Below are 17,165 nucleotides of genomic sequence, written 5' to 3'. Positions count from 1 at the left end.
AGCCGTTGGGGCCGGGGCAGCCGTTGGGGCCGGGGCAGCCGTTGGGGCCGGGGCAGCCGTTGGGGCCGGGGCAGCCGCTGGCGCTGCGCGGGCGCAGCGGGGCAGGCGCTGGCTGTTGCAGCGCGGTGCTTTCCCGCGGTGCTGAGGGTGTTGACGGTTGTGCTGCTGCCTCGAGCCTCGTCACGGCCTGGTAGCCAGGACGAGTCCTTCTCGCTGCTGTAAAATATAGCTCTTCTAGACAAAAACATAAACTGCCTGTGCAGCATGCCAGGAGCAAGGACTTGCCAGGGGACTGGCTGCACATAGCATGATTGGGGTTTTTTGGGGGGTGGAAAACACTGAACCGAAGCAGTCCACCAAAACATTGTCTATTTCTGAAAAGCAGTTGAAAACCTTTTTGGTGTTACTTTCAGCTACTTAGTGTCTCTGTAAGTTTTCCAAACCTTACAGCCTTTCCAAGTGAAGGAACCTCACTAGACTTCAACTGCCACTTTGAAGGACGTAGGTCACTAGAGAGGACRAGTTGAAAAGGGCAGCAGGGAAAGTGAAAGGGCTCAGCACAGAAAAGAGGGGCAGTGGAGAGGGGCTAAAGAAAGCTCCCTTGGCAATTCATGGCTTGCTTTGTGTGCAAAGGAAGGAATAATCCTCAAGGGGAGTGAGCTCAGAAGAGGCCCTCCAAGAGGGTTGGGGCTGGATCCCTCACACTGGGGCTGGTCTGAACCGGGGCAGAGATGGCTGCGAGGGGAGACGTCCACAACACCAGCACTGCAGGGAKCTTGGAAGAAGTTGGAGCCAGGCACTGCATGGCGGTGAGTGATGGAAGGTTGAGAGACACGGGGCAGAAGCTGGGAGAGGGTTGGGCTGGGTTTAAACGAATGCTTTTCTCAAGGAGGCCATCCAGGCCATGGTTCAGGTCAGCCAGAGAGGTGGTGCAGTCTCTGTCCCTGGAGGTTTTCAAGACCAGACTGGTAAAGCCCTGAGTGACACCATCGGAGCTCACAGTTGGCTCTGCTCTGAGCGGGGGCTTAGATGGAGACCTGCTGAGCTCCACACCTGGGAGAGGCTGTGGTCCAGGGACCTCTGGCAGGACAAACGGCCCCATAAAACAGCATGGTTGAGCAATATTCACTCTCAGCCTGCAGCTCACTTATTGACCAGTGGCAAAATGAATCCTTTAGCTACTGCCAACACTGAAATGGGTTAAAATGGGTCTGTCAAGACTTTGGCTTTGCCTTTGTGTAACAGGAGAGGAAGCCACCAACAGCCTCAGCTGAGGCAGCCAGCATGTGTGGGTAAGAGCAAAAAAGGGCCTGTGTTCTTTGTCAGCATGGTGTGGCAGCTCTGCACATCTCAGATGGGGTGTTTCTGGTTGTAGCATTTAGAAGCAAAGATATCACAGAGGAATACTAGGTATGTTCTCATCAGAGTATGTCCTCCACTAACCCAAGTCTCCCTGGGTTGTTTCTTCAGGAGTTGGAGTCAATGCTTCTTTACTTCAAAGGAGAGAAAAATCTCCCTCCTCAGCAAATGTTCACAGGTGACCGAGCACCAGTAGACTAAGGAGAGGCACCTATTGCTCTTCCCTGACGCCATCGCTGTCCAGCTTCAAGTAAGAATAGCAAMCACCACCCTGCTTCCTCCCCACCACCACCTCTGCCACCAGCCCCACCACACCGCTCCTGCCCACGGCTGCTYCYCTTGGAGCAGAAAGGSCCTCCTTGGTGCTGCCTGCGTGGCAGCTGGCCCGCATCGCTGCGGGCTTGTTCCTTCTCACTTGGGTAGAGCTGCAGAAGCAAATCAGCCCATGCTTTCCCGTGAGCTTGAGTGGCCACAGAGGTGGCCAGAGTTGGGCAGCAGGAGGGATTTGAGGCGGGCTCTTGGCATTTCTTTCTTACCAAACAGCATCTCTCTACAGCAAATATCAATGCTGCCAAGGATTGCTGGGTGAAGCCTCTAGTATCCAAGGGCCACATGCAAGTGGCCCACAGGGAGGCCTTCCTCCCGTCCCCCCTGATGGCGGGATGCCGTGGCAGCCCCMTGYGWCRGCAACCTCCWAGTCGCTCCCTGCCCTTGCTCCCGGCAGGTGCCGCTCCGCCTTCTGGCTGAAGCACCGCRTGCGCCTCAGCGAGCTGGTGGTRGTGAGCRKTGGGGAGAAGGCAGCGAGCCRGTGGGAAGAGCWGWGGGAGSABGAGGAGGAGGTGTTCAGCCTGTCAAGGCAGAATACCCTCRTCCTCGTGTGGCCCACCGAGCACTGCGCGGTCACTTTCTGGTGAGTCCTGGGGTCAGGTGAGCAGGCTGTGGTGGGTGCACAGCCCCGGGCTTGCCTTCTGCAGCCTTGCTGGGGCTCAGGTCAGGCTGTGGGGGGGAGGACACATGGAGAGAAGAGACTGCTTTGGTTTCAAACCAGGACCCTGTGGGTATTTAAAGGTGAGAACAGGAATGCTGGGGCTTCTGCTTCCCCTGTGGTAAAGGCAGGTGGGGATGGTTCTGCTGTGAGTACAGAGAGGCTACATGAGGCATAGTGCAAAGGAGCCATCTGAATGGCCAAAGCTGCAGCATAAGTCTTTGCCATAAATACCCTTGTGGAGCAGAGAGGTGGGGTTGTTCCCAGACTGAGGCCTCTCCTCAGACCGCCCCTGCCTTTTCCCTGGAGCCTCTCCCACATCACTGCCTTGCAGAAGCAGCTTCCTCATGGCCATTCGTGCTGAGTGGCAGCTCTGTAACCTGAACACGTTTCTTGCAGGCTGAGGTCAGTCAGTCCCCTGTCTGGGTCCCCTCTGACACTGAGGAGGAGAGCTGCCTCTCAACAGGTGAGATTGCAAAAGAGCCTGCGGAGCTGCCTTCTGCCCGAAGGCTTGACAGAGGCTCCAAAGCTGTTTCTTGCACTCTTGCCATCACTTGGATGGGAGCATGCTCATGTTGCACAACAAAAACTGTTGTCATTGCAAGTTGCCCAAGCGACCGATATGCCTTACAGAGATGCCTGAAACCTCTGCAATGCCAGTAACCTCTGTRCATGTCAAATACCTTGTGGTTCTTTCTGTGCCCTGTGAATTCCCACTTAGCAAGAGGAAACTGTGGCTAGACTTCTGGGAAACCCGGAGAGGTGGTGTCCTTGGAGGGACGGTCACAGTTCTACAATGCAGGTGGATCTTTGTTTGGGAACTACTTCATTGTCTTTCCGTTTCCTTCCGCTGAGTTGGAGTTGCTGATCCAACACGCATCTCTGCTGTTCATCTGGCATCACACGGCACTGCACACAGACAGAAGGCAGCCTCTGTGGAAGTGCAGAGAGGTCCGGTACATTATGGCAGGGTTGTTGCTGCTGGAACACTTCCCAGGAGCTCCTAAGGACAGYCCTCCCCAGACAACAGGGATACCCAAGGTGAAAWGTCTGCCTTTGGTGGACACCTCAAGCACCTGCTGTTGAAGACATGCTGTTGCTTGGAGGTCGTTGCTGGTAGGGCTAGAAAAAGAGCATCACTATCCAAACCCAAGAGCTTCAGAGGTCTCTGGCCACCGCCTCTCAGGAGGAAGAGGCTATGCGGAAAGAGACATGTAGCTGCTTGGTAGCTATGCTCTCAGTGTCCTTTTGTGCACTCGCTTAATGGCAGTTTACCAAGAACAGTTTMTTCTTCAAGRTGAGCTGAAAGCTCCTGCTCTAGATTCTGGCTTCTAAAATCTTCTGAGGGAAATATCTGTACTGAGTTCTGGGAGACTTATTACTCAGAGTAGAGATACTTAAGGGCAAATTCAGTGTTTTTACAGAATGAACGTCAAGAGGCCTCAAATAGAGGTGATTGTGGAATGTTAACTGGAACAGACAAAATACTGTTCTGGAGTGAAGGCACTGTCCCCTTCCCTTAACTATATGTAAGTAGCTACTTATTTTAGGAGGGCAGTTTCATGACATCAGTGCCTAGGTTACACTCAGTTGCATCTTGTGGCCTTAAAAGAGAATGARCCATGGGTTTGCTAATGGATCCATTCTGGCACTCAAAATGAGCCCGTTTTCCATCTAACTCATCAGTCTGGAGTATTTTCTCATTCGCCTAATATAGTCACTGACTCAATGACAGCAACTATCCTACTTCTGTGAAGCATCAATAATTTATAAGACGAGGCGAAGTTTATTGAAAAAGCATTGAAAGTATTCCATGGCCAAGGTGAAGGTCTCTGATGACTTCACAAAGGTCTCTGGCTCTACAGATTAGCAAATGTTTATACATGACAAAGTTGTGTCGAGGAAACCTGGTTCTCTCCATTGCCCCTTTGACATTGTTTTTGCTGCTTTTGCCTTGCTGCAAAGAGAATCAGCCACACTGCACCAGTATTTTATCACTGGTACATGTTAGCTCTCAGRTGGTCTCTTCGCTGCTGATGGCAGGCACTAAGTCTAATGCGTCTGTGATAGTCAGACATTCTCTACATATAGGGCTGGGTCTTAATAGTGAGTACTTAGTTTTAGAAAAGATGTGCCAGCCTGTGAATTTTGCCAGATGAGAGACACAGAGGAAACAAAACCCCTACCTGAGCTAAACTTGACTCCCTATGGTGAGATCTCTGGTAATGTTTTGAAGTAAGGTTGTTAGAATCATAGAATCGGTAAGGTTGGAAGGGACCTCTGGAGATCATCTAGTCCAACCCCCCCTGCTCAAGCAGGGTCGCCTACAACGTGTTAGACAGGGTTGCATCCAGGTGGGCCTTGAAGATCTCCAGAGGAGGAGACTTTCAAAGTCTGCCTGGATGCAAAACTATTAATTCCCTTCATCCCCCCTGCCCCTCCCAACACACACACAGTGTGACAAGCTTGACCATGGGGCTCGCATCCCTGCCCTCCACCACCTTGTGACTTCAGAGACTTCGACTAGAACAAATTACGGAGGGATGAGAAAGCCTCATAGAGGGTGGAGCAGCGTGCATTTCATTTTAAACAATCATTCATTAAACTGCTACTTGGCAAAGCAATTGTGGGAGAATTCCTATTGATACTGAATTAGATTATGTGCTCTTACTCCCTCTCCAGACCCTTCTTACCTTTTTCCAGACCCTTCCTACCTTTCCCTTTTCTGACCTAGGCACTCCCAGTTGTTTTCCTCTCCCCTCAGGAAGCTCTGCCCTGTATCCCAGCTCCCTGCAGTCGGGGCAGTTGTTGTTCAGCTGCATTTAACTTGCAAAGGAAGAAACCAGACTGATCTGCTTCTGCTGTGCCTTCATAGTAGCCTGGGTGTTTGACAATCTTGGACTAAAGTACCCAGTATCACACCTCTGGGAGGCAGAGCAGTGTCATCTATGCTGTTATAGGTTTGAACTGCCTAGTCAAAAATGAGCAGGAAGCGTGTGGCAAAAGCAGACCCGGAAGTTAACAGAATAACAGAAGTCTCCAGTCCTTATTACAAGGCCATCCTCCCTGCTCACTTACGGAAGAGTAATGATTACTCTTCTTTTGCACACCCAAAGACTTCTCAAATGTCTCCAGGTGTCTGTAACTCACAGGATGGACATGCATCTTTGCATCATTTCACATCATGTTATGTCCTCTTTGGAATACAGGATTGTGCAAAGTTCTGGAAGGATACTGCACTGCCTTTCTAACCTCCTGACCAGTTACACTGGAGAGATCTAGTTGGTGAATCACAGCCAAAGCTGGCTTGCTGCATTTGCTGGAGAGCTTTGTGCAGCAATGCTGAGACAGAGAAATCACACCCAGAGGGATGAGAGGAAAGCAGAAACTTCCGCCTCAATGCATGGAGTCAGTAGGCAATGGACAGGGCTGCACCCTATAAATGAAAGACTTGCATTGCAAAGCCCCAAACCGTGCAAGAAGTGTGAGGAGAAAGGACCTACAGTGAAATAACCTTACTGTACGTCTTCAATCTTTACTGCAAGGCCATCCTCTTGTGATAATGTGTCTGGGAATCTTCCTGGTTTTAGCCTTAAAATGTAACAAACTACTGTTCTGTATTGTTAGTGTTGTGTGTGTGACACTGAAGGTGCAGGGTTTGAAACTGGACTATAGCCTCTGACAGGGAAGTAAGTGGGAGGATTGTGGGTTGATGGAAGGAAGAATTTTGAGCAGCCGTTGGATCAGTTCTGTAAACAGCTGATTGACTAAAGAGCTAGCTTTATTTAGAGAATGTGAAACCTTATCTACTGAGTAGAGAAAGCAGAGCTCAAGAGAGCCAAACCCATTTGGGGTTTCTGAACCATTTATTCAGACTTGCACTTCAGGTTAGAAATAGAAAATAATTTGTGGCTTACTCTCTCCTTGTAGAAGAGTACAAATAATTTGGAATGGGCTTCCTTTAGAAGAGAAATTTAAGTTGCATATTTATCACAGGAAATGAAAGAGGTTGATTTTAAATGATATAAGTGATGAGCTTTATAAAAATGATGACTAGATAGTTAGTGTTTTTGAGCAACAGAGGCAAAAAAAAAAAACAAAAAAAAAAACAGTTGCTCACCCAAAAGAGGCTTGTAGCTGGCTATGTGCATGAAAACTGGCTGTCCATATGAGGATTATATCACTTTTCCAATAGTAGGTGCTCTTTTTCCCTGGATTTTTCTTTCTATTATTGTCAGACAATTTATTGAAAGAGTTGCTTCCTCTTCTAAATTTTGAGCCTTCAGAAGTTCCTCTGAAGTTTTCATTCTGTTCTGATGACACAGGCGATAACGACTGCTGCAAACAAAATTCAGAGAAAAGTGTAACCAGAGCGCCTAACCAAGGTGGGTTTCCTTTTCCTGTAGACTGAAATTGTCCTCGTGGAGAGACCCATGATAGCCGCAGTAACTGCTATCTGGCTGATGCTAGCAGTGTGACAACATGTTACCATTATTTGAGTTTTGCATCTGAGCATGATCAGTTATGGATGTGAAGTACTTTTTGGGTTAGACAGGTAACCGAGTGAACTACAAATTTAACTTGGTTAATTTAATGACTGAGTTTCCCAGTTAACTTCATGGCTGATTTTCTAGGTTTTGTCCTATCTGAGACAGACACATTCAGCCATGCAGACAGAACGTGGACCAAGAAAGCAGCATTTTATGCCTGCTTTGTCCAGCAATCTGTGCTCCCTGGTCTGCAGAGCAGTGGGGAAGCGGGCCTACTGCCTTGAACATGTCTTAGTAGGAAGGTGGAATGATTCATGTACACATTATTGGAGACATGATATACATAGAATAAAAATGCAGGAATGCAGGAATGACATTTAAAAACATCCTTATTTTTTCCTGAGAGAGGGAATAAATTAATGCTTTTAAGGGAGGAAAGCTAATGCTGTAGTCACGGAGTTTTTGACAGTGTGTCTTTTGGTGTTTTTTTTTTCCTGCCTTTTTCAGTGAAGCAGGAGGTGCAGTTCCCCTTTGTAGGAATCCTGTTAGAAAATGGGTGTCTGGACACATTCACATGGTAGAAAGATAAAATTCCTGACTAAACCATAATCACATCTTCCTCTAAAGAATTCCTGAGGTTGGAGATCCTAGAAAAGAGGCACTGGAAATCAGTGGCTCCTTGCCATCAGAACTGGTTCATCCTCTTAAGGCTATAATTCAGGATCCTGGGCTACCTATGTGCTGCCTACATATTTGTTCAAAGCTCACCCCTGTGCTAACAAAATGCTGTTATCTCTTGTCCTCAGTATGACAGTAATTTTGTTCTCTGGGTCAAAAGACCTGTYGGGTGCAATGAGAAGCTGAAATTATCTCTTGCAGTGCATAGGTGTGGAGTGAGTCAGCCTGGGTAATAGCATGGCCAGGGTGGTGCAGTAGCAAACCAACAAGCTCCTGTRGTGTATCAGTGACAAAACCAGAACAGGCAGTAGAGGGAAAGAATTCTCCTTTCCCTGCGACTGAAAATAACACAGATAGGGATTTTCCTTAGATGATTTTTTGTTTCTTGTAATTCTTTCTTCTTTCTGTTGTTGCATTTGAAGACTTTGATAGCAATATTTCAAGAGGGAACATTATAATAAAAATAGGCAGTGTGGAACTACCTAGAACATGTAACTGAGTTACAAAGCAGTAGTTTTATCATTAGCTTTAACATTTTGAAAGTATACATATTCCAGGCAGGAATCCCTAAGCCATTCTCTCTGGCTCTAGTGTTATGTGAAAATATGGAGATGCATTTCTAATCAAAAGGACGAAGAGATACAATCTCATGATGAAAACAGTCCCAGGTTCTTGGCTTTATTTTAGGTGCCAGCATTGTGGAGCATGATCATATCCTGTAGAGTATTTCAGTCCCAACAGAAACAGAGTTCTGGTTAACAAAGAGGATGCCCTACTGTCCCTAGTACCAGCTCTGGAACTCTAAGTGCCATTTATGAAGGCAGGCCATACTGTCTTTTCTCCACTGACACAATGTTATTGAAAGAAGTTTGCAAAACCTAGTTCACCAAATGAGATAAAATGTTAGAAACTGAAGAGCCAAGTATACCTGAAAAAGAAAGCTGCATGTCTGTTTTGTAAGGAATTAAATACCAAATACAAAGTGTGGACAGTAACACTCCAAGATATTCATTAATGTAAGGCTTCTGTTAACATTTTTGCCACAGTATATATCAACAATCTCTGTGTTGCTTCCTGTGCCTGGAGTATACAGTTTATAATCATTAGAGGTAATGATAGGAGAAGAAAGGTCCTATATAGACAAGCTGTTACATTCTACTCTGTGAATGAATCCAGAGAAGGGCTTTCTTGGGCTATATTGTGGCAGTTATACAGAAGAAGGTATCTATGGTAGCAACAATTCTCTTGCTCATCACTGTGAAGTGGCCAGCGGTTGGTTTTCCAGAAGTACAAAGGATTCATGATGTCTTTTGTTTTCCCACTTCCCAGAAAGAGATGCCCTTCAGAGAGCAGCTTGGAGTGGAGGTCAGGTAGGTGAGACAACTTCCTCCCCACGACTGTACCTGTGGGGGCAGCAAAAATCAGTGTATTAACAATGCCTTTTCTCAAAGAACAGAAGCAGATTACCAAGAACATCCCTACCATCATGACTTGTAAATTGCTTTGGTGAGGTCCAGGGAAAAGTGGCTTATGGTATTTTGTTATTTCATTTTACCTAGCTCCCAATTTCCTTCCTCACACACCATGCTTCCCACCGTATGAGATGTGCAGATCCATTGCTGAAATCTTATGAAGTCAAGGTCCTCCATGCCTGTGGAAGATTTCATCCTGGACCCTTTCCACAGTTACAGCTGGGGAGTGTGACCACCACAGGATTTTGTGAATTGTCTCTTTTCTCCTTTAGCTTATTGAGATGTCTTCTTCTCCTGTTCTGATTCTCTGCATACGCAGAAACAAAAGCAGGGTGTGTGAGTGTGGGTATGTGAGAGAGAGAGAAAGAGAGTGAGAGAAAGAGAGAAACTGAGAGCAGATGAAATGTTGGTGGGACAATAAGAACCAATGCAGAGTTGAGGAGGATTGAAACTGGATGACTGGGAGAAATGGATCTGTGGATAGAAAGGACAGGAATGAAATTGAGATTTTGGCAGCTGGGGTTCAGCCTCGAAATAAAAAATGGGATGAGAAGGTGAGGAATGCAGGCTGGGAGTAGGGAGGCAGTGAAAATGAGGCAGAAATGAAGAATTAAGAAGAAAGAGAAAGACCTGAGTCAGAGTTCTTGAAGGTTGGGTGGAACAGGAGGAGGGCCTGTCCCTGCTAGAGAACCAGGTCCTAGATGGTGCCCAAAATGCCAAGTTTCATGGTTCCTCTACAGTTAGTCAAGGTAGTGGTTAGCCCTAAAGACCTGCACTCCAGATGTCTAAATGTGGCATCAGCATGTGGAGTGGGAATCTTAGCTGCAATCACAGTCAGAGACTTTAGGGAAGGATTCAGTTGCCTAAACATCAAGACCTGCATCCACTTTGATACCTTAGAAAATTCCATGAGGTGCCCTGGTATACCCAAATGACTGTAGACACCTACTTTGAGGCAGCTGAATTCCACCTTTGCTCAATTCACTTCCAGAGATTTGTAGAGAGAGTCAGATGCAGACTACACAGAAGATTAGGTAGGCTCACATAAATCCTTGCATATAGATACCTAAATGTAAGTACCTAGGTCTATGGTCTGCATCTGAGTCCCTGTCCAAATGTCTGTGAAACCTGCAAGGATAGTATTTCTCTCAGCCTTCACTAATGCCTGGCTACAGAGCAGATGCTCTGTACTTTTGCTGTAAGTTGCTCTCCTAAATCAAGTGGCTGAGATCTGTGTGTCAGAACAAGAGATTACAACTCACTGGTGCATGAGGGTATGTTGCTCTGTGAGGAACTCCATTGTTCTTCTGTTTATTTTTTCAAATCCTAGAAAATCAGACCTACCACAATTTTCAAACCAGGTGCTCTATTTGGCAAGCTGAGCTGCAAAATGCCAGACGTAAGAATTTCTCGTTTGCTGCACAACCTTAGTTCCTCCCCAGAGCAGGTGCATCCTGTGGGGAAGAACGGAGTGCATCAGGTAATTAAGAACAGCAGCAGGATGCAAACATGAGGAGSTTCATTCAGGCTGTATCAATAGCCTTATTTCCAGCATTGTCTGCCCAAGCAACGCTTGGATCTTCTGCTTTAATCATACATTTTTTTTTCGGTCTGCTTATATGCCTTGTATGTTTAGAGTGTCTTCATGAAATTTAGTTAGAAAATTGGATGTGTGAAGTATGTGGTACAATAATAATGAGGTACAATAATCATAATGAGGTAACCCAAGGAGCAGAGGAGCCTTCCCAACATCACTTGGCTCCTGTGCCAAAAGCCAGCTCTGACTGATGCAGCAGTTAATGGACATTTAGTCTTTCTGGCTTGGGAGGCAGTTTTGACAAAGGTCCTCAGATAATTCGGTTGTTGAATACAGCAGTTAAAGTGCCTTGCCCTTGGAGGCCAGRAAGGCTGGACTGAATCACGGATGGTAGCAGTGGTCTGGTAGCATGGTAAAGCAGGTAGAACACTGAGAGCTAAAGCAAAGACCTCTGCTTTCTATGACACTACTCTCTTGAGGCCTCCTAAGTGCTTGTATAGAAGAGAAATCACTTGCGTGAAGAGACATGCTATGAAAATAATGCTGAATGAAAAGGCAAGTMTAAAAGTACAGAAATGAAAGAACACAAAAGTTCTCTGTAAATGAGGGGGTAAATCTCTGGTTTACATTCAGGTCGTGTTTAATCGTGGTGCTTCTTGGACTTGAATGAATGCAAGAGCAAACTGAGGTGGGGCTGCACCACAGTTTTATGCAGTTCCTTCATCCTACTTCTTGTTCACTAATAACATGTAGAGCTCTCTTTGGTTTTGTTCATCTTGTTCTTCCCGTGTTCAGAGTGCCTTAAAAGAGGTTCCCAATGGACAAAAAACTTTTTTTTTTATTCAGAAATTAGAAGATTCAGGCCAATGTGTATTGAGTATTTTGAATGCAGTTAAGCTTGCTGAGCATGACTGTCATGTCTGCCTTAGTACATCTCCTTGGACCCCAAAAGAGACTCCTCCCTTTATCTCTGGTGAAGTGTCTGTGCACATTCTCCCTGGGTTTTCCAGAAATGGGCAGGAAACAGGCAGTTCCTCTTCCTGGAATCCTTCATCTTGTTGCTGTTAAATGCAGTAAGCTACTAAAGAAATCTTAATACTTTTGATTCAATACATTTTGAGGTTCTTGTAATCTGTTCTATGGTTTCTCAGCCTTTTCACTTTATCAGTGGCGTGGGTTGTGTCTTCATGCCCGTCTCTGCCACAAAGACAAAACACTTCCAATTTATACAAAGGAGAGCTGAAACCCACTTGATGGAAAAGCTGCAGATTCTGGAGAAGGGCAAATGCTTTTTCCAGCTTGCAACAGGACACTGTCATGTGGCTTCCTTGGTAGGAGAGTGCCCCTGCTCACCAGGGCCACCGGAGGGGGCATGTTGTCTTAGTTGCAGCCTGCCCAGGTGTTCCTTCTCCTAGGCACTGCTCCTCTCAGGCCAGGTCCTCTCTTGCCTTTCTGTGGTGACCTSTAAAGAACTACATCTGGGAAACATGACACGGTGATGCCTCCGTGCCCCTTTTCTAGGAAACCACCTCTGGAGCAGCAATACCTCTTGGTAACTTCTTTCCCCACCAACTGGTAACTGATGTTCATCAAGGCTGTGCCTGGATGCCCTGACAGAGAGATGTTTCACCCCCAAATCCAGCTTGCAGGTTCCTACAACAGCAGCTGCAATGATCCTGCAGCTCAAGTCCTTCCCCCGTGCTACATAGAGGTTTCAGCTCATTCCAAGAGAACTGCCATGCCTGTAGAGGCATATGAATGTAGGAACAATGCATGTAGTGCCCGAGGGTTTCAAGGAGAGACAAGGAGCAGTCAGAGTCATGCTGAAAAGTGCTTTATTGTAGTGAAGTTCCATAGGAGTCAAAAGTCTCTGTGCTCCTGATTCTAGACTACACTGAGCCATAAACAGGGAGTTAAGTACTAACCAGATACAGGTTCCTTTATGTACAAACACATTTCACTTCCAGTCATTTTTACAAGGTTATAGGAATGCTGCCAACATTTTTTATCATTTTACAAATGAGGAGCATGCTTAGCTCTTGAGAACTGGAACGTAGACTGTTTCCTTACAGGAGTTATTTCTTTTTTGCTCATAAAACAGATCTGAAGATACTAATTCTTTCACCTCAACCCGTCCAATATTTTAGACTAAAAACACCTCCAGCCAGGTGACTCTTACTTGATACTTGCCCCTACTGACCTTGAAGGGCTGTAATGGCTCTAGATCCTGGTTCAGGATACAATACTAATGCTAGTTAATGGCCAGATTTTTCTCACGACTAGTAAGCAGGAGGAGGGAATGGCAGAAGGTCCAGGGAGTATTATGGAAGAGTGTGGAAATGGTCTTGATGACAAAAGAGCATTGCATCAGATAGACAGACACATATAACAAATGGCATGGAGTCTGTAGCCATACAAAAAAGAAAAGGAGGGTGGGACAGGTTTAGAACATGCCAATTTGGAAATTGTCTTTTAGGGATACAAATACAATGCTATTTATCAGCTACCGACTAGTTTACCACACAATAGGTTATATACAGCATATTCACATACATTTTTTACATAACAATACATAGGTCTGTCCACTCTACCTCATTTGTTGGAAAAATGTGACATGTCAAGCTGACAACAACTTCAGGTGAGTCCCCCGATAAAAAAGACTCATGCAGATCTAGCTTATTTTTCGCCCCTTGAAAGKAAGATCTTACAAAGAATGAACAAGACATCTGTTTTACAGTATTTACTTTGTACTGTGCAAAGAGGAGGGATAAGCTATTTAAACATAGGACTCTTTTGCGTACTGGATCTGGTCTACCTCAAAAATGGGCTGACTGCACCGCCGAGCCATGTACTCGTGTTTATTCTTTTGACAGGATTCAGACATGGCTCTCAGCCGATAAACTCCAGGAGCCACAGGTGAACTCACGCGGGAGCTTACTCTAACAGCAGCATGGCGGCTTGCAGTTTCTCCCTCAGAATCCTTCCCTGAAGAAACTCGATCACTGAGTAGATCCCTTGGAGCCACATATGCTATATCTTGTGCACAGCTGGTACGTGGATAGGGTGGTAAGGCATCCTGCTTTGACATTGTTGATCTCATAGTTTGAACTGTAAGATTGTAGGAGGGAACTTGAGTGAACAGGCAGTTTTTCGTAGCCTCTTCATAAGAGGGTGGTCTAGGATTCCTCTGGTCCACCTCTCTAAACACTTCATCAGCTGACCTGAAACGGAGCCTTGGCTGATACTTCACAGGTAATGGCTTGTCCTCATCAGGYCTATTTCCCTGCACAATTCGGCAGGAGAACTGACTTCCTTTCACTGTGAAGCTGTCTCTTGGAAAGCCAAAGTTTTTTCCAGGCCCCCAACTCTGGGTTTTTGTTAGTGTTTTCCTGTGATTTGCAAAAGAGAAGGACATGGAGTGCTTTTTGATCTCTCTGCTAGGTGTGCTGCTGTTCTCCGTGGACTTCATTGAAAAAGACTGGGGTCTATTTAAAAAGGTTTTTGGGGGACTAGTTGGTGAATCTAATGGGGAGCTGATGAAAACTGAGCCCTCAGAGCCAGAAAAGGAGCTCTCCAAGGAGCAACTGGAAGATGTTCTGGGTAGTGAGTCATTTGTTAATTGTGAAGGCAAGACTGAAAGCCGTTTTTCCAATACCTTGTTTTCCAACCTGAGCTGTCCCTGCCGAACAGGAAAATTGTCCTCACTTTTGGTTAGCTTCTGGTCCCTTATCCTACCTTYCAAGCAATTCTGGCATGACAGGTCCGGCTCTGAGTACCTCCTGTCCATCATTCTGACATCATTTGCAAAGAGAGTAGGTGAAGGGGCAGAGTCACATGTTGGATATCTTCCACTCATGCTGGTGCTTCTCCCTTTGCGCTGCTCCATCTCAGAGGTACAGGGGCTGCATTCAGCTTCAGGCTCTGGGCTATTGTGAGCAGAACCATTCTGATGAGCAGCCCATGGGTGTTCTGTGGCAAGAAAGAGCCCGTTAGCTAGTTCTTAGTGGCCACCTGAAGGGAAAAGGGGACTTTCCCAGTGGGACCCTCTGCTCCCTGGGCGGATGTCAAGGTGCAACCTTAGTACCTATGGACTTGCAGAGAAGTGAAGGAAACACACCTTCCTGGGAGTTCTAATGAATAACTAGTAGTTCTATGAGGAAGGGAGGTTTTGCAAGTGTTGAACATCTGGCCTGCATTCTGTTGGAAAGTGCTGTCATTTGTCGCTTCTGGGAAGTGTTCCAGCAGCAAGACCCTACAATGATGTACTGAACCCTCTGCCCCTCTCTGCATTTCCACTGATGTCTTCCACTGTCCAGTTCAACAGTCGGAAGCAGCAGCCCCCTGGTTGGCAACAATCCTCAGCCCGTCCTCTTACCTGAGGATCTGCTTGTGTGCTTGCTTGACACCTTGGCCAAAGGGCTGAAAGGCAAGGCTACGTCCTCCCCAAACATTGCTGAGCAGTTGTCTATGAGGAACTCCACCAACACCGTCACCTGCACACAGAAAACCCTTTTTGTTCAAGCCAAAGTGCTGAAAACACCTCACACAGTCTTTGCTGCTCCTGACTGCCCTTTCTGTCAGCTGTAGCTCTGTGGCTGCAGCTCCATGAAGCTGCTGGACATGAGCTCAGGAGCGGAGGCAGCAAGGTGCCTTTGTTTGCAGCTGTGCTTTGTGTTGAAGGRCAGCACAGGGCAGGGTGACTTGTGCCAGAACAGCAGCCAAAAGTCGGAGCATGAGTCCGCTCTGGGGACCCATGACTCTGAGGCCTGACACTGCAGACATACTGACTGGACTCAATACAAACAACATGGCACTAGCTACAGCTGTGTCTCTGCCATGCCGGTGGCAGACAGATAGCTATGCCCACAGAATTTCCTTTGCTGTTTGTGTGTGCTGCCCTCAAACTGTGGTATGAAGCAAGGGACCACAGGGCAACTGCTGCTGTTGCTCAGAGGAGGCGAGAGGAGAGATTTGCCTGTCACATTGCAGATAACTCAGCTGAGGGGGACCCCTGATGCACAGAGGCGCTCTTTTGTTTAGCTTTTGCTGTGGTGGTGGGATCTGGGTGGATGACTTGCATGTGCCCTGAAGAGGGTAGCTAGCTGCTGAGTCCAACATACCTTGTCGTTCATCTCCTTCTGCACTTCCAACGGGAGTGTGTTCTCCGTGTCTGGGCTCAGCATGTTTGGCCCAACACAGATTGCAAGGTTGCTGGCATCCATCCTGTTGCTCTCTGCATTTTGGCTGATGTGGTGGAGCACAGCAAGCAAGCGTTTGAGCAAGAGGAGATTTGGCCTGGGCAGTTTGTCAGCCACCCTAAGTGAACACAAACAAAACATAACATGAATTCTGATAGAGATGACAGTTTTTCCCATGAGACTCACCATTTCCAGAGAAGTCCCTGGCCTCYACCAGGCTCTCCATAACACTCTGAATGTCTACAAAACTTACTCTTTCAAGCCTTCAATTTTCTCCTCCTTGCTTGGCTTCTCCAGAGCTAGCATCCACCTCTTGTACAGCTTGGAGGGGATATTTCAGAGGAAGTCCTACAAGGCCAAGATACTTAGATGAGATCCAGTACTCCTCAGCCCAGAGGGAGTATCACTGGGACTTGGGCTCCCTTGCAGGTTGGGTTGAGCTACCGGCTCTCAGAGGTGCTTATGACYRCTGACAGAGCAGTGGGCTGCATGAGTACATGCCAAGTTACACTGCTGTTAGTGCAGGGCCTAGCACCTATCAGCCTTCTGTGCACCCTGAAATCTCAGGATTTCAGGACGATGCCGAGAAGAATGAAATGAGTTGCCCATGGACATGCAAGAAATCAGTGGCAGAACAAGTGGAACAGAAAGTCAGATGGAAAAGAAATGTCAGGCTTGCCTATGCCTGAAACATTTAGTTTGGCTTCACTGTAGTTTTAGCTTTGAATCGCACCTGGCCCAATCTACGCACTCAAGTGGTCTCATGCAGATTTGCAATGTACTCTCACAGCTCAAAAGCAGAATTCACCTTCAAAACCACAGCCAACAGGTGCACAGATTTGCTCTCCAGATCAACATTCCTGCCTTTATTCAGGTCCTCCTTCAGCTCCTTGCGGGCTTTCTCGTTGGCAGCTTTTCTGAAGATTCCTTCAGTGGAAGGGCCTTCTCTATACAAGATAGTCAGGAGATCCTGCAGAAAAMAACAACAACAAAAAAACAAAACAAATAAACAACAACAACAACAACAACAAATAGAAGACAGTGAAGGGAGAAGAGTTATTTCAGTGAAGAAAGGCCATCTGGCAGGTGAACATTTGTTCAGAGGCAAAAGTAACTTTTTGACTGGGAAGCGCCCTCTGCTTTGCTTAGATTAGGATCTAGCTCTTGCTCCACTTAGATCAAATGGGAAGCAACTTCACTGACTCCCAAGTCCTTCTCTTTCTGAACTCCACTGACGTCAGTGGAGTCATGCCTGCTTCCTTCTAGAAGGAAACAAATAATGGATCAAGCCTTTAGGTGAATCCCTTCCTTTCCAAGCCAGGTCGAGTGTCCAGCACAGATCGCTTAGGAGAGCAGAAAAGCCTCTCTGCTGGGCAAGCCAGCTCTGTGTGGAAACTGTCACAAGATCCTTGTTAACCAGAAGATAGGGTTGAGGTAGTTCTCAGT

General features: G+C 46.7%; 1 protein-coding gene across 1 annotated transcript; it reads right to left on the bottom strand.

The window, feature by feature from the left end:
• Positions 1 to 12,942: 12,942 nt before the first annotated feature.
• Positions 12,943 to 16,040, bottom strand: LOC146586949 (T-cell activation Rho GTPase-activating protein-like). The gene is made up of 4 exons (XM_085320411.1): positions 15,973 to 16,040; positions 15,642 to 15,837; positions 14,897 to 15,014; positions 12,943 to 14,490 (listed from the first exon to the last, which is right to left on the bottom strand). Exons 1-4 carry the CDS (start codon positions 16,023 to 16,025, stop codon positions 13,298 to 13,300), a joined length of 1,560 nt encoding a protein of 519 aa, XP_085176537.1. The 5' UTR covers positions 16,026 to 16,040; the 3' UTR covers positions 12,943 to 13,297.
• Between the last annotated feature and the right edge of the window lie 1,125 nt (positions 16,041 to 17,165).

The sequence above is a fragment of the Rhea americana genome, unplaced genomic scaffold (genome assembly GCF_003343005.1).
Source record: "Rhea americana isolate MKP2758 unplaced genomic scaffold, rheAme1 scaffold_630, whole genome shotgun sequence".
In the NCBI taxonomy this organism is placed as follows: domain Eukaryota; kingdom Metazoa; phylum Chordata; class Aves; order Rheiformes; family Rheidae; genus Rhea; species Rhea americana.
The sequence above is the reverse complement of the archived record's forward strand: the minus strand, read 5'-3'. Positions and strand labels throughout refer to the sequence as shown.